General features: G+C 34.0%; 1 protein-coding gene, 1 long non-coding RNA gene and 1 other non-coding gene across 4 annotated transcripts; 2 read left to right on the plus strand and 1 right to left on the minus strand.

Annotated features, from left to right (window-relative positions):
- Positions 1-8,828: 8,828 nt before the first annotated feature.
- On the plus strand, positions 8,829-9,041 carry LOC121236082. Its single transcript, XR_005934654.1, has 2 exons — positions 8,829-8,892; positions 9,000-9,041. It is a non-coding gene; the product is annotated as an uncharacterized LOC121236082 (long non-coding RNA).
- A 7,444-nt stretch (positions 9,042-16,485) lies between these two features.
- On the plus strand, positions 16,486-20,204 carry LOC121236079 (rust resistance kinase Lr10-like). Of its 2 annotated transcripts, none has more exons than XM_041132573.1 (3): positions 16,486-17,262; positions 18,825-18,851; positions 18,952-20,204. In XM_041132573.1, exons 1-3 carry the CDS (start codon positions 16,530-16,532, stop codon positions 20,061-20,063), a joined length of 1,872 nt encoding a protein of 623 aa, XP_040988507.1. In that variant the 5' UTR covers positions 16,486-16,529; the 3' UTR covers positions 20,064-20,204. The 2 variants fall into 2 exon arrangements, with proteins under 2 accessions (XP_040988507.1, XP_040988508.1); XM_041132574.1 differs by having other exon boundaries at positions 16,486-17,259.
- Positions 20,205-24,083: 3,879 nt separating this feature from the next.
- Positions 24,084-24,171, minus strand: LOC121236284. The gene has a single exon (XR_005934718.1). It is a non-coding gene; the product is annotated as a small nucleolar RNA snoR116 (small nucleolar RNA).
- Between the last annotated feature and the right edge of the window lie 526 nt (positions 24,172-24,697).

The raw sequence follows: 24,697 nt of genomic DNA on the forward strand, positions 1-24,697 counted from the left end.
AGGAGTGGACATAGTAGTGTTTTCCATATCATTATCGACTTCCGTCTTTTACAACAAATTATTGACTAGACTTTGAGTTGTCCCTTTTATTTATTTATTTATTTTTATTTTATATAATATACATTACTGATCAGAGAGGATAAAAAATGGCAATCTCGTATTCTTTCTTCTTGTAATTGAAATTGATAGTCACTGAATTGTTCGAGGACAAACCTATTATGATACCGATGGTTAAATGTTTAATCAAATTAGTATTCAACAGTTCTAGAGTTTTTGGATTAATAGTTAGGATTTTAACAAAATCCAAATCCTCCCAAACAGTCAATACATTTGTAATAATTTCTAGAATAATCTGTCTTTTCTCACCCCAGTACATATTCCCCTTTCTGACACTAACAAACTAACAAACATATTATTAAATTGACCTTACAGATACAATAGAAATGCAAATGCTAAAACACTGTGTTTAAGACACAAGTACTTAAAAACACAACTAGACTTTCTCGTTTGAGATCTGCACGAGGTCATCCTCTAGCCTGCCAATACGCTATATTCATTTAATCCTACACGACACCATTTCATCTTTAGCAATTCACTTCAACTGCTCATTTTAGCCTTTGCATATCTTCGAGCTCCACCCCGTTAGGTTCCTAACATGGACCACCTCGTAGGAGGCAAAAATGTGTGTGAATAATTACGTTGTGGAGGCGGCAGCCCAGCCATCCGATTTCCTTTCCGGCTTAAAGACATGAGACATCTTGACCACTGTGGCTTTCTTGGGTTTACTCTTTCTTGCACTTATAACTTGTAAAGTATCACACAAGATACCAATACCAGAACTCATAACAAGAAAAGAATGGAAACAAGAAAGTGATCAAGGAAAGAGAGAAAGAAACCAAGAATCCACTTCCAGTAAGAATGTTCATCCAAATTTCGGTCAGAGTACTCGAGTTTCAAACCCGAGTCGAGTTTCAGCCTGAGTATACCTGGGTTATGACCCAATCCGGAACCAAATTCGAGTTCTGGTTTTCAATCCGGGTTTTTTTTAAGAAAAAAGAAAAACAATAAAGGCCTATAGTTTTAAATTTTTTTTCAAGAAAAAAAATAATGCTGAAAAGTTTTAAAACAATCATTACATTTTTATCTAAATACATCTTAAAAAGAATTCAATAATTCTCATTGGTATGCAGTTCCTCCTAATTAAATTTATCTAAAAGTTTCAAAGATATATGCAAGAGAACAGTTATACACCTTGGCATCATTGCAATAAATTAAGAGAAGGGCAGTGAGTACTGCAGGGAAGTTCATGATTATTCCTCTTGCCATTGAGAGAGTAGCCAAGCCTAAGAACGGATATAAAGGGGTAAATTAAAAATGGACTTGTTGAAGAAGTATTGACCTCAACAATATTGATCTGTTCATGCTCCAAGCGTACAAATTTTGCACGCATCTTTTGAAAAGTGTCTCAAAAAGTGTGAAGAAGTTTTCTTTGACAGATTTGCATAGTAGATTTAGTAGAGTGATATTGGAGAAGATAATGATATTTTTTTTTATTATTTTATAGTGTATTTGAAATTTTTATTTTTTATTATTTTTTAAAATATATTTTTTAAAATTCTTAATTATTAAAAAAGATTAAAAATATATATAATTTTATTAATAGTTTTTTTTAATTATTAAATAAAAAATAATTATCAAATTACTCGGTTTCAATAAATAAATAAATTTCTTTTTTGGTAAATGCGTTTACAAGTTGATCCAAGTCAAGCTCACCGAAGGAGACTGGCCCAACCTACCGGCAGCTACCAATTTATCGTACAGATGCATCCCCCAGTCTTGCAATTAATAGCGTATGACCACTAGATCAATTTCCAGGAACACGCAGCTGATAATGTATTTTGTCTCTTTTCATTTTTTCCTTTTAAAAATAATACTTAATTTCATGAGTTTCCCTTCTCAAAATTATCTCGAATATTTTATTTTATTTATTTTTAATAGTTAAAAAGTCACTATTATTGAAGCTACGTATTTTTTTTTATTTTTAAAAAATATATAATTACACTAATTATAAAATTGAGAAGACAAACTGATAGGACTGTGTATCAGCATTTTCTTTTTGCTACTGTTAAATAGCATCGTTCTAAGGTTAAATTAGTTTTTTCAAATTTTTTATTCATATTTTTCTATCATTTTAAAAAAAAATTAAAAATATAACAAAATATCAATATACTAATAATTACTTTTTTAATAATTAAGTAAAAAATATTAAAATAATTAAAATAAAAAAATGTCAAAATGAGATGTCAAAATTAAGTATCAAAGTAACATTTATTTATTTATTTATTATTATTATTATTTTAAAGTTTGGGTTGATAATTTGCGGTAGAGATGATCAGAAATGGCAAACTCGTATTCGTTCTTTTTGTTTATGGTTTTCACGATGATGGACTGTTAAACACCATGCTGCGGATTGTATGGCTCGCGATGGATGAATGGAGAATGATGAATTAACAAGAAGAGGATGAAAGTAATTCAAAATTAATTGAAATTGATAGGCATTGGGTTGTTCAAGGCAAAACCTGTTATGATCCTAAGGGTTAAAAGTTTAATCAAATCAGGATAGATTTAGATACCAATGAGATGATATAATATATTTTGTTGAAAGTTGAATAAAATATTATTAAATATAATTTTTTAGTATTATTTTTATTTTAGAAATTGAAAAAATTGAATTGTTTATTATATTTTTATATGAGAATTTAGAAAAGTTATAATGATGAGATGAGATGACATTGTTATGAAATGTTGTGGAAAACACACACACAAACAATGACAAATAAAGTAAAAGCAATCACAATCAAGTACACGACGCACAATATACGTGGTTCGGCAAATTGCCTACGTCCACAGAGCTGCATAAATCTTATTAACCAGAGGAGATTACAATCACTCAATCTCAACCCACACTCTCGATGGCTTTTTGCTCTCTCACACAATATGTACTCACTAGACAATTGTTCTCTCTCAAAATATACTTAAGACTGTCCAAAACAAGTCTAATATGATATATTTATAGTGAGTAGTGCTGGAAATCCTTGGCCAAATCTGCATACTTTACTCGAGCGGCGTGTCAAATTACCAAATCAACATTGACTTAAGCAAAGTGTCGAGCGGTGATGTACGTGTCGAACGATCAAATCAACTAGGGTTTATGTTTCGTTCAAGTTCACTGTCAAGCGGGCCTTGAGTGAACTCACGGGTTGAGATTTGCTCGAGCGGTATGTCGAGCGGAGTGAACTTCGCTTGAGCTCAGGTTGAACGCACATCAAGCACACATTCAGCAAACACATTTTTCTGTTTCATAACCAGTTTCCACATACACCTCAACAATCTCCTACTTGAAGACTGGGTCTCCACATGTCAGCCACTATTTCCAGCGAAGCACTATCATCTCTACAGCTCACAGCTCTTGTCTTTAAGTCAGAAGATGCACTGAAGTCAAGCCCGACTTCAGTCTTCCACGTACATCACCCTTAGTCAGCACATCTACAGGACGCCTCACAACTCCCACTGCATCAGGAGTGTCCGGTCTCGAACCTATTTTGGCAATCTTAGCCAACTTTCACAGGATTTCATGAGGAACGACAAATCTGACTCCATTTGGCTTCCTCACATGTTTGATGCAATCAAGCCTGTCTTTTTGTACTATTGTATTTTCCTGCACATCACTGGATCTTGATGTTAAATACAAAAAGCTAGATCTCTTACCAGGCACTAAAACCAGCACACCCTTGGTGATCTTCCAAGCTCCTGCAGAGAACGCTACTGCAAAACCGCTGTCATCAAGCTATCCCACAAAGATCAGGTTTTTCTTCAAATCTGAAACATGTCTAACTTGCTTTAAAGTTCACATGCTCCTGTTTGGAAGTGTGATGTGCACGTCACCCACTCCCACTACATCCAGTGCCTCAACATCAGCTGCATACATTTTTCCAAAATTACTAGCAACATAATTCTAGATGATTTCTCGATGTGAGATGCTATGGAATGAAGACCCTGAATCCAACACCCAATCATCAATCGGACTATGCACAGCAAGAAGTAAGACATCAAGAATTTCTTCTGTCACTACGTTTACAACACCATTGTAACACCCCGCCTAAAAAGCTCCTTAGACTTTAATCTTAGTAACCTTAAATTCTAGTTAATTAGGAGTGGAGCTATTCTAGAATAAGAATAATTTTGGATATTTGAGTTGGCAAGAGGACCTTAGACTTTGGGTTTAGAAAAATTATTAGAAGATTCTAGTGCAATAATGATTTTTGAGAAAAAAGGAAAATTTTTGAGCTTGATACTGCTTGGAGAATTTTTAGTGCTTATTTAATTTTGAGTAACAATCGCAAGAGGTCCATAAAAGAAAATTATTCCAAAAATATCAAAATTATCTAAATGAAAGATTCAATAATATGCGGCTTGATTTGTGGAGCTCATAAGGTTTTGGTCGCCAACAGATTTATTGTGGAGCTCAAAAGGTTTTGGTCGCCATCAGATTGATTGCGAAACTCAGATTTGGTGGTCAGCAGCAGATTGATCCCGATCGGGAAGAGTTATCCCACTGGGTAGATGCTGTGTGCACTGAATTTATCGGGCATGGAGGTCACGAAGACTACTCGGCCCTCTTCTTGCCTAATGAGTAGAAAGACTTCTGATCGGGATGAAAGACTCCTCTCGCCTATTGAGATGAAAGACTTCTCTTGCCTATCAAGATGAAAGACTCCTCTTGTTTTTTTTAGTTGTTGCCCACGATATTGTTTAGGTTGGACTTTTAAGTTGATCGATTAGACTAGTCGCCGAAGTCTTCTCGCCTAGAAGGTAAATATATATATTGGTGCCAAGTCTTCGCACCCAGGTCTTCGCCCTCTAGTCGCGAATCTCCTTGCCTACCGAGAGGTAAGCCTTCTCGCCTTTGGGTGAGAGAAATATTTTTACTACCCACGGGACAAGGTTCCTTGCCCAAATCTCGTCGGCTCTCTTCAGTTCTCGCTGGCTCATATCGATCTAGACGAAATTTACATAAAATCACACTTATCACTCCACAACCTGCCACCACTGTAGGACCATTGTAGCCACAGTAAGGAAGAAATCATGGTGGTTTCATGCTGCTATTCCCCTGCTAAAAAAGACGCAAACTGTAGAAGGCAATATGAGATTTCAGCAGGACACCTCCATCCCATCACCTTATTTCAGGCTGCACCTTCATGATGGTTCAAATGGATTAGTCAAAACAAAAATCAAAATCTGCCAAGGGAAAAACCAGTTGAACCCGTCAGCCCCTAGGTGGTTTTGATGATTTTTCTTCTCTCTCCTCTGCCCCACGGCTTGGCCAGCCCCCATAGGAGTAACGTAGCAACCATAGGAGTGAAATCATGGTGGTTTAGGGCACTGTTTTGACCTGCATAAGGTGACACAAAGTGCTGAAAAAAAATCTAGAAAATTCAGATTCACAAACCATCTTCCATCAAACCCCTTGGACCAAGCCAACATTCCCTCCCCTTTGGCTGCCTATAAAAGGTCCCCTCACTCTCTCTTTTCCTCCACACCTCAGCTCCAAACTTCTTTTTGGCCTTGAAGAGCACTTCCCCCTCTTAAAGACCAAAAGAGTGAAACCAAATAAGTTCTTGAGTGTTCTTGTGTAAGGCTGTCTTGAGTGCTTGGAAGGCCACAAAACTTATAAGTTTTCTTGCTTTTGATCTTAGTTAGCTTGTCAAAGATGTTAGCGATCATTTGTGATTAAATAAAATCTCATACTCATGCATTCATAGGGACCAATAGTTGAAAATATACTTATGCATCAACTAGAGTGCATGCCACATGTTGAGACCATTTGGGCAAGTTCCACTTTGATTTTTGAAAATCCAAGGGCATAAATGGTTTTAGATTGTCAAAAATATAAAGTCCATGAATTGTTATTAAATTTGGAGTTTGTTTGCAATTAGTGAAAATTTAGGACCTTAACGACAATTTTTTAGGGTCTAGGGGTATTTTTTTAAATACTTATTTTTGAAACCTTTAATTTTGGATCTCACCCATAGAAGTATTAATCCTAATTTAGTATGCACTTGATTTACGCAACTACGACATTATTTTCAATTACTCCAAAAGTTTGTAAGTTGGCCTCTCCTTGATAGATTATTTATGATTGATTGATAAATGTCTCATTTATGTTTCAATTATCACTTTGAGCATACAATATCATGTTATATTATACATTGAGTGTATATTTACATGACATGTGATATTTCTACCATTTTAGCATATTACATCTATAAATATCATTTCACATAAAAAGCTTGTTATATATGCACATGTCATGGAATACATTTTTTTACTTAATATGAAAATAATTTTTATCACAACCCCAAACGCTAAGATGAGAAATTATCCTAGTGGAAATCTTATGTCCACTCTGTAGTGTTTAGGAATAGAGTGGTAACCTCTAGGCTGACAAATAACAGTCAACGAGTTTTGAATGGGTTATATTTAAAGAACGCTGTAGCGAAGTCAATATGTTATGACACATAATGCTGGTAGGTGTATACATTATGATGTTATGACGTTATGTTATGTTACTAATGCATTGAGAATGATGTCTGCGGACAATGATGTAATGCCAACATGAGTTGTGCTACAGTCACCGACAGGTGCTCATGGTGCATATAGGGAACCGTGTTGCTATCATACATATGTTAATGATGGAACATATGTTAATGATGGTTTTAAAAAATGATGAAATGTTATGATTTTTGAAAGTAATGAAGTATGAAATGTTCTCTTTCCAAAAGTCATGTTTTTGAAATGAGAAAATGAAAATGTTTTCTAAAAGCAAAAGTGCATCAAAGTTTTTCTAAAAATGTTGAGGAATCTGGATGGGAGACACATGCACATTTTTCGGCATTTCATGTAATTCTTATTTATCATTCTTCATGCATAATTTATCTTTGTACAAGTTGGTTGTTTAACTTACTGAGATTTTGAGTAAATCTCACCCCTTGTGGAACCATTATCATTCCCTCGGAATGATAGAAGTTGTGACAGGACTGGTAGATGATGAACATGATGGATCGCTTGATACAGACGGTTGAAGAGGAGCCAGACCTTGAACGAAGACTAACAATAATTTTCATGCTCATAAGTATTGAATCTTCATATTTCAGAGCGTATGAAATAGTTAATCTAACTATGGAACTTGGATTAAGTATTTTGTATTAAGGAAATACTATCCTTAAGTTTGAACTTATGATGGTTATTGATGCTATTGGGATGTTTTTAGTCCATTCTAGTATGAATTATAACTAATCACCCTTATTTCGCTGCGATTATTGCATACTAAGATGCATTGTATATTAACTGTCATGTACGGGGTATATAACCTTGTGTTGCATGTCCCGACACTCTAAGTCTCCGTTCCTTCCCATGTGAAGGTTGGGGCCGTCACAATCATTATCAACACTTTCTTGATTCTTGCAGTTTCTCTTAATGTGGCCCGGCTTGTCACAACTCCAGCACGTGCTCTGTAGTCCAGATCTTGTCTTGCTCTTCCCTATGCTCTTGGAGTCTGACCTGTCATATCCTCTGCTCTAATTGTCAACAATCAGGGCTGATCTAGAACCCGAGGACGAACCCGAGTCTCTCCTATGTACCTCTTCAACACGAATCATGTCACGTATGTCGTCGTAGTTCAATTTTGTCTTGCTAGCTGAACTACTCACAGCCATCCTCATGGCCTTCCAACTATTTGGCAACGATGCCTACAAAATCAACGCTCTGATCTCATCATCAAACTCCATCTCTACAGAAGACAGTTGATTTGTGATCGTATTGAATTCATTCAAGTGTTGGGCTACAAACATACCTCCTGACATCTTCATATTTAACAATTTCTTCATCAAGTGCAGCTTCTTGTTCACTAATTATTTTTCATACATACCTGACAAAGTCATCTTGAGATCCACCATGGTTTTCTCCTTATTGACATTGTGTGCCACTGTTCTGGACAAGGTTAGCCGAATAACCCCCAGAACCTGTCGATCCAACAAGTTCCAATCAGCGTCATTCATACTCTCCGACTTCCTTCCCAACATTAGAAGATGAAGCCTCATCTCATATAGATAGTCTTTAATCTGCATCTTTCAGTACCCAAAATCGGTACTGTCGAACTTCTCGATCCCGTGTGTTTTCATTTGATCTCTATCCATCATTCTCCTTCAGATCCGACATTGTCACTTGATACCAGTTGTTGTGAAATATTGTGCAAAACACACACACCAATGGTGGCAAATAAAGTGAAAGCAATCACAATTAAGCACACGATGCACAATATACGTGGTTTGGCAAATTGCCTACATCCACAGAGTTGCAGAAATCTTATTAAACAGAGTAGATTACAATCACTCAATCTCAACTCATACTCTCTAGGGCTTTTTGCTCTCTCACATAATATGTACTCACTAGACAATTGTTCTCTCTCAAAATAATTCTTCTAGGGCAGTCGGCTGACGTGGAGATTATGCCACGTCAGCCGTTATATTCTATTTAGAAAAAAAAAAAGACGAACAAGAAATGTGGAAAAGATGAAAATGTTGGCTTGTTCTTCAAGTTTCCAAATGAGCTCTGCAGAAAAGTGAAAAAACTGGTATGTGCTCTTCTTACTTCACATTGTGCTTTGATTGTTAAAAGAAAGTGTAAAAAACTGGGAAAACTGCTGAGTTCATCGTCTTCTTCTGTGTTTAGTCTTTGGCGTCATCTGAATTGACTTTGTAAGAAATCCGCATTTGGTAAGGAGGCAGGCAGAATTTTGCTCGAATCAGGGAGAAGTATCTTGATAGAATACCGGTATGAAGTTTGTATCTCATTTTTAAGTGTGTGCCTATCTAGCATAACTCTTACACCTAATATTTGTCTTCAATTGCTATTTTCATGAATTTTCTTGTGCTATATAGGTTATTGTGGAGAAGGCTGAACGAAGTGAGATACCCGACATTTACAAGAAGAAGTTAGTTGGCTATTATTTTTTTCCCATTAATTATTCCTAGCCTAGGTAATGGTTAGATTATGATTATTAATGTCTTCTAATAGGCTAGGACTCCTCAACCCCAAAACTCATCTTTTAGAGTTTCAACTTTAATATTTTTAATTTTCATAAACTAAAAATATTTTCTTAACTTTCACTTCAATGCCGGTTATAGTGTATTTCTACATTCTATACCTTCATGTACAACAGATCCAAGATGTGACCCATAATTTTTATAGAACTAAAAGTTGTTGTAGAAGACAAAGTGTTAAAGACAACATACCAGCATAGATGTTATCAATCTAAGAGATCCAAACCCTATAACCATGCATTTAAAAGTTAGTGATCAGAAAAAAGTAATAAATGCCCATATAAATGTATATTTTACGAAATAAAAAGGTTAAAATTTAGTTTCTCGGTGGTTTGTTACACAAACTTAGGGCTAAGAAATCATTCTGGACATCACTATCATAGTTCTTGCATGCCATTACATAACCTCCTTCACTCTTGAGAGCACTCTTGAGAGCATAAGCCACCATATCATCAATGAGTCGGTGCTCGTACCTTGTAATTCAATGGTACAAGTAAACAAAATGGTCATCTGCATATCAAATAATTTTTAAACAAAAATTGGTAGAAAGCTTACCATATGCCAGCAGCCTCAAACTTCGATTTACAATTGGCCTCATAAACTTCTTGAAATATCTCCTTAAATCTTCATTGAAATAGGACAGGATCAACACGGTTTTAACAATATTGCCACAATATTAAATCGTAGAAGAATTAAATTCGATTTTACTTGTAAAAAAAAATTTAAATTAAATTTTGATAATAATGATTAATATTTTTTTAAAAGAAACCAACACAACAAACAAGTCCACATACCTTCCATCATACTTCTCCAGAATAGTGTTTCTTTGTGCTAAGATTAAGTAGCCACTTCTTCTCATAGGCAGTGTTCATGGAAGCCTCAGCAAAAGCATGGATATCAAGTTCAATGTGATAGGTGGTAAATTGGTGTCTTGCTTCTCCTGTTTTTACATTCAATCTCTTCAAATCTCTTAACTTTCTACTATATTCAATCTCTTCAAATTTTTTTTCTCAATCTCCTAAAATAAATAATAATTTAATTAAATAATCAAATGCCACACTTCCACCTAATTAAATTCACCTGAAAAGTCCATAGACACATACAAGAGAACAGATCTACACCTTGTCATCATTACAATAAATTAAGCAAAGCTTCCTTCACTGTAGCCAAGCCTAAGAACGGATATAAAGGGGTGAATTAAAAATAAAAATACTTGTTGAAGAAGTATTGACCTCAGCAATATTGATCTGTTCATGCTCCAAGCGCACAAATTTTGCACACATCTTTTGAAAACTTGCTCGTCTCACTGTCTCAAAAATCGTGAAGAAGTTTTTTTAACAGATTTACATGGTGGATTTAGTACTTTAGGGAGTGATATAGGAGAGGATAATGATATATTATTTATTATTTTATAGTATATTTAAAAATTTTATTTTTTTAATTATTTTTAAGTATTTTATTTAATATTCTTAATAAAAAAAATAAAATATATATATATATAATTTTATTAATAATATTTTTTAATCATCAAATAAAAAATTAATTATCAAATTACTCGGTTTCAATAAATAAATAAATATCTTTTTTTGATAAATGCGTTCACAACTTGTTCCAAGTCAAGCTCACCAAGAGAGATTAGCCCAACCTACCGGCAGCTACCAACTTATCGTACAAATGCATCCCGGGTCTTGCAATTAATGCTCTAGAATGCGTTTAAATGTTAAAAGTAAATTGAATTAAATTGATAAAATATTATTTATTATTATTATTATTTTAAAATTTAAAAAAAATAAATTATTTATTATATTTTATATTAAAATTTAAAAAAATAATAATAATAAATTAAAATAAATTGAGATGAATTATATTACTAAACGAAACGACTCATTGAAATTGTACACAAACTTATCCAACCAGTCAAACTCAGGAGGGTTGGTGAGTGCTAAGGCACACACGTCTACATCGCCTTTAGGAACTTCGCTCACAACCACATCTCTCACTTCTCCTATTTTTCTTTATCTTTTAAAAGAGAAAAATCTCTCAAAACCATAATCACATTACATCACTTCATATAGTAGAATCTTTTAAAAAAATTAAAAATGTAAATATAAAAGACGTCACCAATCGTGATTTTTAACTTATATAAATTATTATATAAATTACATGTTGCGCATGTGACACTTCTGATACTTAAATCAATAATAAATGAGAGGTAATAATTTAATAATACTCAATTAGATAGTGTGAAGGTTATATGTTGTCCCTATATGTAGGTATAGAGAATATTGACCGAATACTATAAAATGATTAATGTTACACAATGCTTAGCCACTAGAAGACTTATTCCTGATGTATCGAAATTATCTAATCACCACGTGGTCCATATTCATAATGTGAGGTTTATCCCTCCCTAATAAATTGGACGACTAGGGTTTTCGTTAACCTACACGACTCTTTTGAGTAGCTATCCTTTATGGATTATGGGCCTTGGGTCTACCGTTAACTCCTCCAGTTACAGAGCTAATTCTTCTCACATGTAAGCATGAAAAATTCATAATGAAGGAATTATAAATATCTTGCTTTACTTAGTCGAGGACGTTTGAGACCCTAGACTACCTGCTAGGGATTTTAGACCTATGGTCTACCCTGTTAGCTCATTTATTACTTTACTCATCGTTTCCACTTATCAAGAGGTGAGAATTTTAAACTTGGGAAACATGCGTACCTTACCCCGTAATCGTTGCCACATTATCTTTCAGCCACGTCATTTAGTCGGATAATGATGGTTGGTAGTTATCGCCTGCATTTCATTTCCCCACTCCTCATTTTTCGTCTTCTTCCTGATTTCTTCCTTTCTTCTTTACGTTCTTGAGACCCCACTAGTTCGACTTCTTTATTTGCGACTCTAACCTTTCCCATTTCTTCATTTCCCTATGCTTCTTTGTCATCCTCATGGCCTAATGAAAAACATCCCAAATCCTTGTTGCCCTGAAATCTTCTTCTGCTAAAGACATTCCGTACTTTGAAGGTTTTGGATGGCGGCCCACCGTCACTGCCAGGGACTCGATGAATCTGCACCACACCTAAAAAATCGTGAAGAAGTTTTTTTTACAGATTTACGTGGTGGATTTAGTACTTTAGGGAGTGATATAGGAGAGGATAATGCTATATTATTTATTATTTTATAGTATATTTAAAAATTTTATTTTTTTAATTATTTTTCAGTATTTTATTTAATATTCTTAATAAAAAAATAAAATATATATATAATTTTATTAATAATATTTTTTAATCATCAAATAAAAAATTAATCATCAAATTAATTAATTATTAAAATATTATTTATTATTATTTTAAAATTTAAAAAATTAAATTATTTATTATATTTATATTAAAATTTAAAAAAATTAAAATAATAAATTAAAATAAAATAAAATGAATTATATTTCTAAACGAAACGAATCATTGAAATTGTACACAATCTTATCCAACCAGTCAAACTCAGGAGGGTTGGTGAGTGCTAAGGCATACACGTCTACATCGCCTTTAGGAACTTCGCTCACAACCACATCTCTCACTTCTCCTATTTTTCTTTATCTTTTAAAAGAGAAAAATCTCTCAAAACCATAATCACATTACATCACTTCATATAGTAAAATCTTTTAAAAAAATTAAAAATGTAAATATAAAAGACGTCACCAATCGTGATTTTTAACTTATAAATTATTATATAAACTACGTGATGCGCATGTGACACTTTCAATACTTAAATTAACAATAAATAAGAGGTAATAATTTAATAATACTCAATTAGATAGTTTGAAGGTTATTTGTTATCCCTATATGTAGGCATAGAGAATATTGGCCGAATACTATAAAATGATTAATGTTACACAATGCTTAGCCACTAGAAGGCTTATCCCTGATGTATTGAAATTATCTAATCACCACGTGGTCCATATTCATAATATGAGGTTTATCCCTCCCTAATAAATTGGACGACTAGGGTTTCGTTAACCTACACGACTCTTTTGAGTAGCTATCCTTTATGGATTATGGGCCTTGGGTCTACCGTTAACTCCTCAACTTACAGAGCTAATTCCTCTCACATGTAAGCATGGAGAATTCATAATGAAGGAATTATAAATATCTTGCTTTACTCAATCGAGGACGTTTGAGACCCTAGACTACCTGCTAGGGATTTTAGACCTATGGACTACCCCGTTGGCCCATTTATTACTTTACTCATCGTTTCCACTTATCAAGATGCGAGAATTTTAAACTTGGGAAACATGCGTACCTTACCCCGTAACCATTGCCACATTCTCTTTCAGCCACGTCATTTAGTCGGGTAATGATGGTTTATAGTTATCGCTTGCACTTCATTTCCCCACTCCTCATTTTTCGTCTTCTTCCTGATTTCTTCCTTTCTTCTTTAAGTTCTTGAGACCCCGCTAGTTCGACTTCTTTATTTGTGACTCTAACCTTTCCCATTTCTTCATTTCCCTATGCTTCTTTGTCATCTTCATGGCCCAATGAAAAACATCCCAAATCCTTGTTGCCATGAAATCTTCTTCTGCTAAAGACATCCCGTACTTTGAAGGTTTTGGGTGGCGGCCCATCGTCACTGCCAGGGACTCGATGAATCTGCACCACACCTATGGGATTCTAGACTCAATATTCCTGGAACTCCCTCGTCGTGGCTGTGTCGATGAGGAAGGGTTTGTCGAAAAGGTTACTTTTCCCGTTTGTGCCCTAACTAGGGGTGTAACGAGTCCGGTTTGGTTCGATTTTAGAAAATTTTTGGGACTGAATTGACATACACCAATTTTGCATTTTCAAGAATTAATACCGCACCAGTTACCTTCTGAAATCGGTACTTTCAGTTTTACAGATTCCGGTCCAGTTTGTAAATAATAGTGAGATAGTTTTGGAATAAGTATTTATTAGATTTTGAAAAATAAGAGAGAAAACGTTGAATAAAAAATATTATATTATTTGAATATTATTTTTGTTTCGAGATTTGAAAAAATTGAATTATTTTTTGTTTTTTATTTAAAAAGTTAGAAAAATTGTAATGATTAGTTTGAAAAAATTGTAATTATTAGTTTAAAAATGTTTGTGCTTGAATAATATTTGGGGAGAAAATGACATGAGATGAGATTTGAAGAAAAATATTTCCAAACATCCTCTAATGTGACCTCAATGCTGGACCTAATATTTTCTATATAGTAATGGTAATCACACAACACAATTCACAACATAGGTTGTAAAATAAGGATATTTTGTAAGATATTAATTTTATATGATAGTTTACAAAATTACTCCTCATTTTAAAATGTTGTTGTGTAAAGTGTTGTGAAAAGTTATGAATATTTATCACTTTTCTTTTCTATATCCCTTGGGACAAGGGCGGATCTTACCACCTCCAACATCTGTCGTGGCTATTCGTCATCCAAATGTCCGAACCACCATGGTGGAGTCCATCTGCCTCTATTTTTATATATTTTATATATTTTAAATTTATTTATTATTTTGGTTTAAAAATTCTTATCCTGTGTATAGGGGTATTAAAAAATTCAAAAAGTTGATCGACCCAGTTCAGTCCAGTTTGTAACTATTCCGGTATCGGTATTGATTTTTAAGAACAAAAATCGGTCCTAAACCTAGGGGTGGCCTCTTGTTGCCCAGACCCTTTCGTCTCGCCCTCGCCTAGGCGGGGTGGGGGACCCATGCTGCAGATGCGGGAGGCGAGGAACGTATGGGGCCCAGCCCCGCTCTGGGTTTCCTCCGCCCCAGACCCCATATATATAATAGACAAGATGACGTCGTTTTGTGTATGTAATCCTTTTTCAAAATAACCTAGACCAAACAACATCATTTTGTCATTATAGACAAAATACACCGTTTGGTAGTTTTGGGGTGTTAAGTCCCCCCTCTTATCGAATCATTCTCTTTTTCTCAATTCTCCCTTCGTTGCTATCTGAATCTCTATTACTGTGTTAGGCGTTCGCTCATCTCCATTGCTCTCTGCGTCTATCGCAATCGTCGTCATCGTTGCTCTCTATGTCCATCGCATCATCGTCGCCAAAGGTAAGCCCCAAATCCAAACCTTTTAGTATTTTATGTCTTTTTTTTGTTGAGTTATGGAGATCGGAGGAAGGTTGGAATTAAATGGAGATGGAGAATGAGATTTGTGAACTGTGCTATGGAGAATTGAGATTTAATTGTGCATGTGATTTGTGAACTGCTGTGATTTTGTGTATGAGTTTCAGATTGGAACCCAAAATTAGTTTAGGATTTCAATCTGAAACCCTAAATTAATTTAGGGGTTTCAAAGATTGATTTAGGATTTCGGATTGAAACCCTAAACTAATTTAGGGTTTTGGATTTGAGTAGGCAAAATGTTTAGGATTTATTTTATGTGTTTGTTTATCTAAATTTTAAGCATATCTTACTAAGATGACTTAGAAAATAATATTAACTAAGTTAGCCTTGTCTATACCAAAATTTGTTAAAAGACTCTTTAAAAATTAAAATATCTATTCAGATTTATTTTTTCTTCTTTTTATTAATCAGTTATAAAGCATGTATTTATTTCTGATTTTTGTGTGCAAGTGCATACACGACACTTATAATGAATTCAAGAATCAAGCATGTAAATTGACTTGTGATTGTGGATTGGAAAATAATATCCTTGTGCCAACCCATGTAAATATCTTTATTTAATGTGTTTGCGAGGAAATTACTGGTAGCTTGTTCCAAGTGATCAAGGTCACCGACTCACCGAGGGAGACGTTCCACTCGGCCTTATCTCTCACTTCTTTCTCTTCATCTTTTAAAAAAGATAAAGATCTCTCAAGACCATAATGAATTAACATCACTTTATGATTAAACATCACAATTAATTAATATCATTTCTCTTGAAAATAAATTCAAGATGCCCTCTTTTCAAAACTTTTCGAACCCAAATATGCCATTGACACTAGATGATCAATTTCCGGGAACACGCAGTTGATAATGTATTTTTTCTCTTCTGATTTTTGTTTTTAAAAAATAATAGTTAATTCCATGAGTTTGCTTCAAAAATTATTTTGGATATTTTGATTTATTTATTGTTAATAGTTGAAGAAGTCACTACTATTAATGAAGTTATGTATTTTTTTTTTATTTTTAAAAATATATAATTACACTAATTATAAAATTGAGAAGACAAACTGATAGCACTGCCACTGAGTATCAAGCATTTTTTTTTTTTAAAGTTTGGGTCGACTCGTCCCTTTTATTGACTAGACTTCGAGTCGTCCCTTTTATTTATTTATTTTAATTTTATGTAATACACATTACTGATCAGAGAGAGGATCAGAAATGGCGATTTCGTGTTCCTTCTTCTTGTTTATGGTTTTCACGATGATGGACCACCACGTAGGAGGTCATGAAAATGTGTGTGAAGAATTACGTTGTGGAGGCAAAGGCCCAGCCATCCGATTTCATTTCCGGCTTAGCCACACGAGACAACCTGACCACTGTAGCTTTCCTGGGTTTACTCTTTCCTGCACAGATTCAAACCAAACACTGCTCGAACTGCCCATTTCAGTGAAGCTCTTTGTCAAGAAGATTAACTATAAAACGCAGGTTATTCAACTTTTTGACCCAAATCACTGCTTCCCAAGAGATCAGCTTAGTAGACTCAATCTATCTTCTTCGCCTTTCCAATTCCTATTCGACGAACAATATTACTACTACCCTCGTGGCTATGGCTTATTCAATTGTTCCCAAAGTACAAATCAGAGCAATGACATGATCCGCAGGATCTCTTGTCTGAGTGACCCTACCCACCAAGTTTACGCCTTGAAATTCGGTTATGATCAATCGTTAATGGAGTTGCCCATATCGTCTTGTACAAAGATGTATAATATTCCGTATATTGCTGAAGGTGCAGTGACGGGCGACGCTAACATTCTTCACTTGAACTGGTCCAGTCCAGACTGCAGGCATTGTGAACGGAGAAGCAAGAATTGTAGAATTTTGAAGAATAATAATAGCACTGGCGAATCAAAAACTGAGTGCTTCCCCAGACAAAGAAATCATGCCAAAGGTATAATTGTCTTCCATTCCGCATCGTCAAACGTTGTACGTATGCATTTATCAAATTGTTGCATAATGAAACAAAAAAAGAACTAATTAAAATGTTCTCTAAAAACTGCTAGTAATTTTGCCCTTCTGATTCGTTGATCTTCTCGAAAAATAAAATAAAAAAAGATTTGGCAGTGGCAGTTAGTATTTTATAATTAGAAGCGTTATATCTCATTTCATATCATCGTAATATTATAATTTTTGTAAATTTTTATTCAATATATAATAAATAATTTAATATTTTTAAATTTTAAAATAATAATAATATTAAAAAATAATATTATAATAATTCTTTATTTAACTTTTATATCAACTCATTATTCAAACGGCACTTAAAGCTTTGTTTGGATGTTAAACTAAATTGATATGAATTGAGTTCTTTATGAATGATAGTGAGTTAGGACGGTAGAGAGAGTTTTATAAAATTCACCTAAGATGTATTTAGATGGTAAATAAATTTAGATGTATTTATGTGAAGTTAAAAAAAGTATTGCGTCTCATGTGTAAAGAGATTTGAATTGAGTGATATTTAAATGATTTGAGAATTGTATATTTAAATGTTAGAATAAGTTTAGTGAGCTCATTCAAGTCTTCTGGGCTTGAATAACCGAAAATTGTTGATCCATTTTACCCGGAACCGAGTAGTTTCAGAGTTTTGTACGTATGTAAATGCATATAAATATAACACAAAGATATATCAAGATACAAAACTGTATATTATTAATTTACAAGTTTATCATTATAGGAAGACGTGTCAGATCTTAAATGGAAATCGAAGCATAAGACATGAAAACACAACAAATAACCCAAAATTTGTTTAGAAAGGTTATAGTTAATGACTTATTATAATGATTGGGATTTTAATCCCATGAGTTTGGGGATGGAAGACATATATTAGACAGATATATAAAGTGGATTCTACAATTTACTTAACTTTTAGAGTAATATTATATGTACTTACAGTTTTACTTATATTTTTTATTTACAAGACTCATTTTGTTAGTTTTTTTTTAAAATTTAAATTTTGAATTTCAAATTTTATGATTTTCAACATATCAATAACTGATATGTGGAGAATTTAGGCCTCGTTTGAATTTAAAACCCACTTTAACTCATTCAACTCAACTCATCTCATCATGACAACTTTCTCAAATTTCTACACAAAATATAATAAACAATTTAATTTTTTCAATCTCAAAACGACTTTTTCAAATTCTCACACAAAATATAATAAGTAATTCAACTTTTTATTCTATTATTTACAAACCATTTCAACTCATCTCTAAATCCAAACTACTCCTTAGTTTTTTATAAGTTTTAATACGGTCTGAGAAATTCATGCTAGTAGCTATAAATATCTTGGAGTTCATTTTATGTATTTATCTCCATCTCACTCTAGACTTTTAAAATTCTTAGTAGAAACTCATGATCCTAATTATTGAATAAAGAGCATGGGAAAAGAAATTTTTGTGCAAACAATTATACGTTCTCTCGAGAAGCTGATCATGATTTTCAAATCTTTTACAGGCACATCGACAAAATTAGTGATTGTTGGTAAGTAGTTCGTGCCGGCCACTTCAATTTTCATTCTTGTATATATATATATATCTATATGGAAATTCTTGACCCATCATTGTTTATCTTTACCATGCAGGTGCCATTTTAGGTTCATTTTTGTTGGTATTGTTGGTCTTTGCAATCTACCGTGTCTATAGGTATGATAAAGTTGAGAAAGAAAATCAAGCAAAGATCGAAATGTTTTTGGAAGATTATAGAAACTTAAAGCCCTCAAGATACACGTATTCTGATATTAGAAGGATTACAAATGAATTTGCTGATAAGTTAGGCCAAGGAGCTTATGGAACAGTGTTCAAAGGAAAGCTTTCCAACGAAATCTATGTTGCGGTGAAGATTCTGAACACTTCCAAAGGAAAAGGGGAGGAATTCTTAAATGAAGTGGGAACAATGGGTACGATCCACCATGTCAATGTTGTTCGCTTGGTTGGTTTTTGTGCCGATGGATTTAGAAGAGCCTTAGTGTATGAATTTTTATCAAATAACTCTCTAGACAAGTTCATATCTTCGGCAGATGTTAAGAATCAATTTCTTGGTTGGGACAAGCTACAAGACATTGCCATTGGAATTGCAAAAGGAATTGAGTATCTTCACCAAGGGTGCGACCAACGAATACTTCATTTTGACATCAAACCTCATAATATTTTGCTAGACCATAACTTCAATCCAAAAATTTCTGATTTTGGTCTTGCTAAGTTGTGCTCTAAAGACCAAAGTGCAGTATCCATGACCACGGCCAGAGGAACCATGGGTTACATTGCACCAGAAGTGTTCTCTAGGAATTTTGGAAATGTGACTTACAAAGTTGATGTTTATAGTTTCGGAATGCTGTTGCTAGAAATGGTCGGAGGCAGGAAAAATACAGAGGTCACAACAGAGAATATTAGCCAAGTCTATTTTCCAGAATGGATCTATAATTGTTTAGAGCAAAAAGAAGACTTTCGAGTCTTTGTTGAAGATGATGGAGATGCTCAGATTGCAAAGAAACTCGCAATTGTAGGGCTGTGGTGCATCCAATGGAACCCAATGAATCGTCCCTCAATGAAAGTTGCAGTTCAAATGTTGGAAGGAGGGGGCAATTTGACCATGCCTCCTAATCCCTTTGCCTCCACAACTACTACAAGAACCAATGCAAGGACACCGGCAATGGATTTTCGTCAAGAGTTACAAGTCATACCAGAATCAGAATAAAGACAAGTGAATGTAGAATTTGCTATAAAGATGTTGCAATCCTTTTACACTTTAGCATTAGTATAACTGATAATGGATTCAATTCTGTTGGATTTGAATTGTTTCTTATATCAAAATATGAGCAGGGTCAGTTTTTTATTTATTGTGTTTTTGCTACCAATTCCTTGTACTATGATATCCACCTAAAAGTGATACGATCTCATGTCTTGCAGAATTAATCACTTTCGAAGAATTATACTTTTATGTATTTGCCAAGATAAAAACTCTAGAAACTCTTGCTGAAGAAACATTTCATATGAAATTCTACTATAAATCTATGGAAAAGAAAAGGATATAGAAAATCAATCCATCCATTGTAGATGACGAGACTATACTCAGCCTCATGCCAAAATAGATCTAAACTTATTCTGAAGACTAAGAAGAACATTCAGCCAATCAATCCAGATGAATGGAAAATGCCACGAGTTCTTGTTTTATCTACCACTGATATTTGTACAAAAAATTACCACCATCAGCAAGTTCAAGCACAAACCAATCTTGTTGGAGCTAGCTGTAGTCTACAACTAGGCAGCAGGTTCAAATGAGAACTAATAATTTCACATGGCACAAAATATATGCAAATATCCAGTTTTCTACAGTACCATCTCTACATCTATGGAATACTGTACTATAAATATTTAATTTATTTTTCTTTCTACTTTTTACTCTTTGTTCATTTCTTTATCTATTTTCAACTTTTTAGTTTATTTAAAATGAAAAAAAAATTAATGTATGATATATTATAAAAATTAATATATAAAATAAAAAAATTAAATTTTAATAATATATTTTAAAGAATATGATGAATAATTCACTCTTAGAGTACGTTTGGATGTTGAAATGAGTTGAGTTGAGTTGATAAAATATTATTAGAATATTATTTATTATTATTATTATTATTATTTTAGAATTTGAAAAAGTTAAATTATTTATTATATTTTGTGTTAGAATTTAAAAAAATTATAATAATTAGTTGAAATGAGTTGAGATGAGTTATATTTTGAAACAAAATCGTACTCTTCTAAACTTTAAATTTGAATATTATAGTTTCCAATTTTTTTATTTTGATCAAACCGTTAGAAAGTGTTACAAGTCCGTCAAAAGTCATGTCATCACCGTTGTGGATTTGTCACGAGTCAATCTAAAAACTATAAAATTATTTTAATACTAAATTAAAACTAAAGAAAAATTATTTCAATTAGAAAGTAGAAAGAACCTACCGACGACAGCTTCACGGAAGAATTGACTCCAAGCCAGTCTTCTCTTTTCGTCAATGGGTAGGTATTAGTATCCATCAAATGGTCCACAGGGGAGAAATTTGCGAACATTTCTCTATCGAAGGACTTGAAGTCAATGCGTACTTGAATGAATTTTCCAACATTTCCCCAAGACAAATGCCGGGTAGCTTCCGGTTAGGTTTGTTTGGACATTGAAAATATTTTATTTTATTTTGTTTTATTATTATAATTTTTTTAAAATTTTATATAAAATATAATTAAAAAATATAATTTTTTTAAATTTTAAAATAATAATAATATTAAAAAAATAATATTTTATTCAATTTTTATCGTTACTCATTTTATTTTAACTCATTATGAAAGGTACCTTAATTAATTTTCAGAATTTTAATTCTATTAGGTGCTCCACACGTGACCAATATTTCTAATGGGTTTATGCTAACTCAAAATCAATCACTTAATTGATCAATTATAATGGGACACAAATACTATAACTTGATTTCTTTTGTAGCTTCACAAATCCAAGTCTCTTCGTTTGCAGAACTTCTTAAAGCATTTTTATACTCCTCCTACACGTTGATGAGTAGTGATTCTTCTCAAATTGAATGGTTTATATCTAAGCTGGCTCACCAATTTTCCATCGAAGACCTAGGGCATCTCCATCACTTCCTCGGTCTGGAAGTCCACAAGCTTGATATAAATGGTCTACTAATTTCACAAAATCACTATGCTCAAACCCTTTTACAACGTGTTGAGATGATTGGTCAACAACTCTCCTCTTCCACTGAGTTGTTCATTGATCCCACTTATTATAGCAATATTGTTGGAAGTTTGCAATACCTCGCATTTGCAAGTCCTGACCTCTCCTTCAACATCAACTATGCCTACCAATTCATGCAAGCTCCAATTGCAACTCACTTTTGACTTACGAAAATAATTCTCAACTACGTTCAAGGCACCACTAACTTCAGTCCGAAACTTCTTGCTGATAGCACACTGAACCTCTATGCCTACTCTAATGTCGATTGGGCATGCTGCCCTCTCACTCGCCGCTCCATCTCATGCTACTATACGTTCCTTTGTAGCAACCTCATTTCATTGCGTGCAAAGAAACAAGCCACATTGGCTCGTTCAAGTGCTGAGGCAAAACACTGATTCACGACCTCAACTAATGCTGAGCTTACATGGTTCTCCTTCCTTTTTCAAGACCTCAGCATTTTTCTCCCCACCACACCTATCTTGCACTGTGACAATCTCAATGCTTTGTATATGAATGTGAATCAGGTACTTCATAGACGCACGGGGCATGTTGAACTTGATTTATCACTAAGTTTGCGAATGTGTTGTCTTGGGGACTTTGGAAACTTAGTGTGTCTCTTCACCAAATCAACTTGTTGGCATTCTCACAAAACCCCTGTCCAAAGCTCTTTCCATACTCTACAGATCAAACTTGTTTGATGGGGAGTGACAACACTAAGACAAAATCATTCCACATTCCATGCAACAGCTCTCAGATCAGGCTCCAAGACTTCTACATGACAAAGGATAATACCCCATGAATTCCTCCAAGTCAAACATATCTGCATAGATGTATTTTAGGAATAACCAACTATGTACATACTATATTTATATTAATTTTGTTTTCTATACAACTGTGTAACCATGTGTATATAAATTAATAGAAACCTTCTCTCAATATCTTCCCGTAAGATAGCATTTCTCATAATTTCGATAGGCCCTTGTCGTGGGGCTTAAGTATATAGTATGGTCCTTGTCTTGATCTCTACTTCTTCGGGCCCATGTCTTCAAAAGTGCTGCCAAGAAAAGCTTGCGCCTTTGGGTTTTGGAGGATTTTGAGAGTGGGCCTAAGGTTGGGGTTGGGCTCATGGTAATGGATAGTAGCCATGGAGTTAGGACAAAGGTCCTCGATACTGTGGTACCAACATCACTGATTGGTTTTGTTGAGGAATTGTTGACTCGGGAGTTAGGGTAGTGAGTAGACTCTCCTGGGGTGGGTACCCCATTAGGGACCTTGAGTCCTAGTTGACCAGATGCTGGCTCCAATCAATGTGGTTGAAGGTTTTCATTTTCGAAGGGCTCCATTGTTTGGTTAGCAATCTGAGGGAGGCGAGCATATATATAGAGTGGTTTTGAGTATAGATTGATTAGATACGAACTCCGATCAATGTGGTTGAAGGGGTTCATTTTGGAAGGGAAAATGGTCCACTGTTTGGTTCCCAATACGAGCGAAGGGAGCATATATTACCTAAAATAGAGTTTTCAAATTTCCGACACTACTTTTAAAAAAAAATCAATTATTAAAAAATAATTTTTTCCTGTGAATAATAAATTTATCTATTTTTTTTCAAAAAAAATACACGTAATATTACACATGATCCTAAAAAAAATGCAAATATCATCTCTTCCCTCCAACTTCTTGACGTGGAAGACTCAAATGGTCAATATTTTAGAAAGCTATGACCATCGAGACCTGTACAAAATAAAGCAAGCTCTTGTTGCAGATAAGGATCCACTATTTGGCTTACATACAACAATACGTGAGGCAGTTTTGGGGCTCTGATGCAAGTTAGCGTTTAAGTGAAATATAGTTTTGTAGTGTAAAACCTATTGCAAGTTAGCGTTCTGATGCCAATCAATTTCGCGAAAAAATACACTTGCAATCAAATTAAATAACAATATTAACACTATGTTATGAAAATTTAACTGCGTATACGAAGAAAAAAGGCTAAGCGAATTAAACTTTGACATCAACAAGCTCCAGATCGAGAGCTTTCATAGTTTGATGGGATAAGATATCGTTATCACCGCCAATATAGAAAATCAAAATTGAAAACAAAACAAAATCCAAAATTGAAAACTAAGTCACATATAGATATTTGGGAGGTATTTGTAAGCAGAAATTTGATATTTGGCCCTCTCATAGTTACTGCTCAAAATTACCACTTGGCTATTTTAATTTTTTTTTCCTTTTTTACTTAATGGATAAAGAAATAACTATTAGTGAAGTTGTATATTTTTTTTTCTTAATTGTTACTAGAGGGGACATTTGGATCCTCTGGGCTTCGGGCCCATACTAAGAAAGTTAGCCCAATGCTTAGGGTTAGGAGCCTCATGATTAGAGGGCCCATAACCACAACCATGTGTCAGATAGCTCCCAAAGAGTTGAAGATAGAACCCATAGTTAAATATGATCATCTTAAGCGAGATAACTCCTACAAAACAGGAGGTATCTTCTCCATTTAATAAGGGATCATGAAGGATGAGCACACGGGACTAGTGCTTAGAGTTAGTCGCCATCACACCACATCCTTATATAAATAACCTACTAGAGGTAAC

This window comes from Juglans microcarpa x Juglans regia, chromosome 6D (assembly GCF_004785595.1).
Source record: "Juglans microcarpa x Juglans regia isolate MS1-56 chromosome 6D, Jm3101_v1.0, whole genome shotgun sequence".
NCBI classification, from domain to species: domain Eukaryota; kingdom Viridiplantae; phylum Streptophyta; class Magnoliopsida; order Fagales; family Juglandaceae; genus Juglans; species Juglans microcarpa x Juglans regia.

What these genes read in the sequence shown, in the direction of transcription:
- LOC121236079 (XM_041132573.1), top strand. Translation starts at nt 16,530, where the DNA reads ATGGCGATTTCGTGTTCCTTCTTCTTGTTTATGGTTTTCACGATGATG. An exon ending in AAGAAATCATGCCAAAGGTA is followed by an intron (nt 17,263 to 18,824) that starts TAATTGTCTTCC and finishes AATCTTTTACAG; the next exon opens with GCACATCGACAAAATTAGTG. An exon ending in GACAAAATTAGTGATTGTTG is followed by an intron (nt 18,852 to 18,951) that starts GTAAGTAGTTCG and finishes TTTACCATGCAG; the next exon opens with GTGCCATTTTAGGTTCATTT.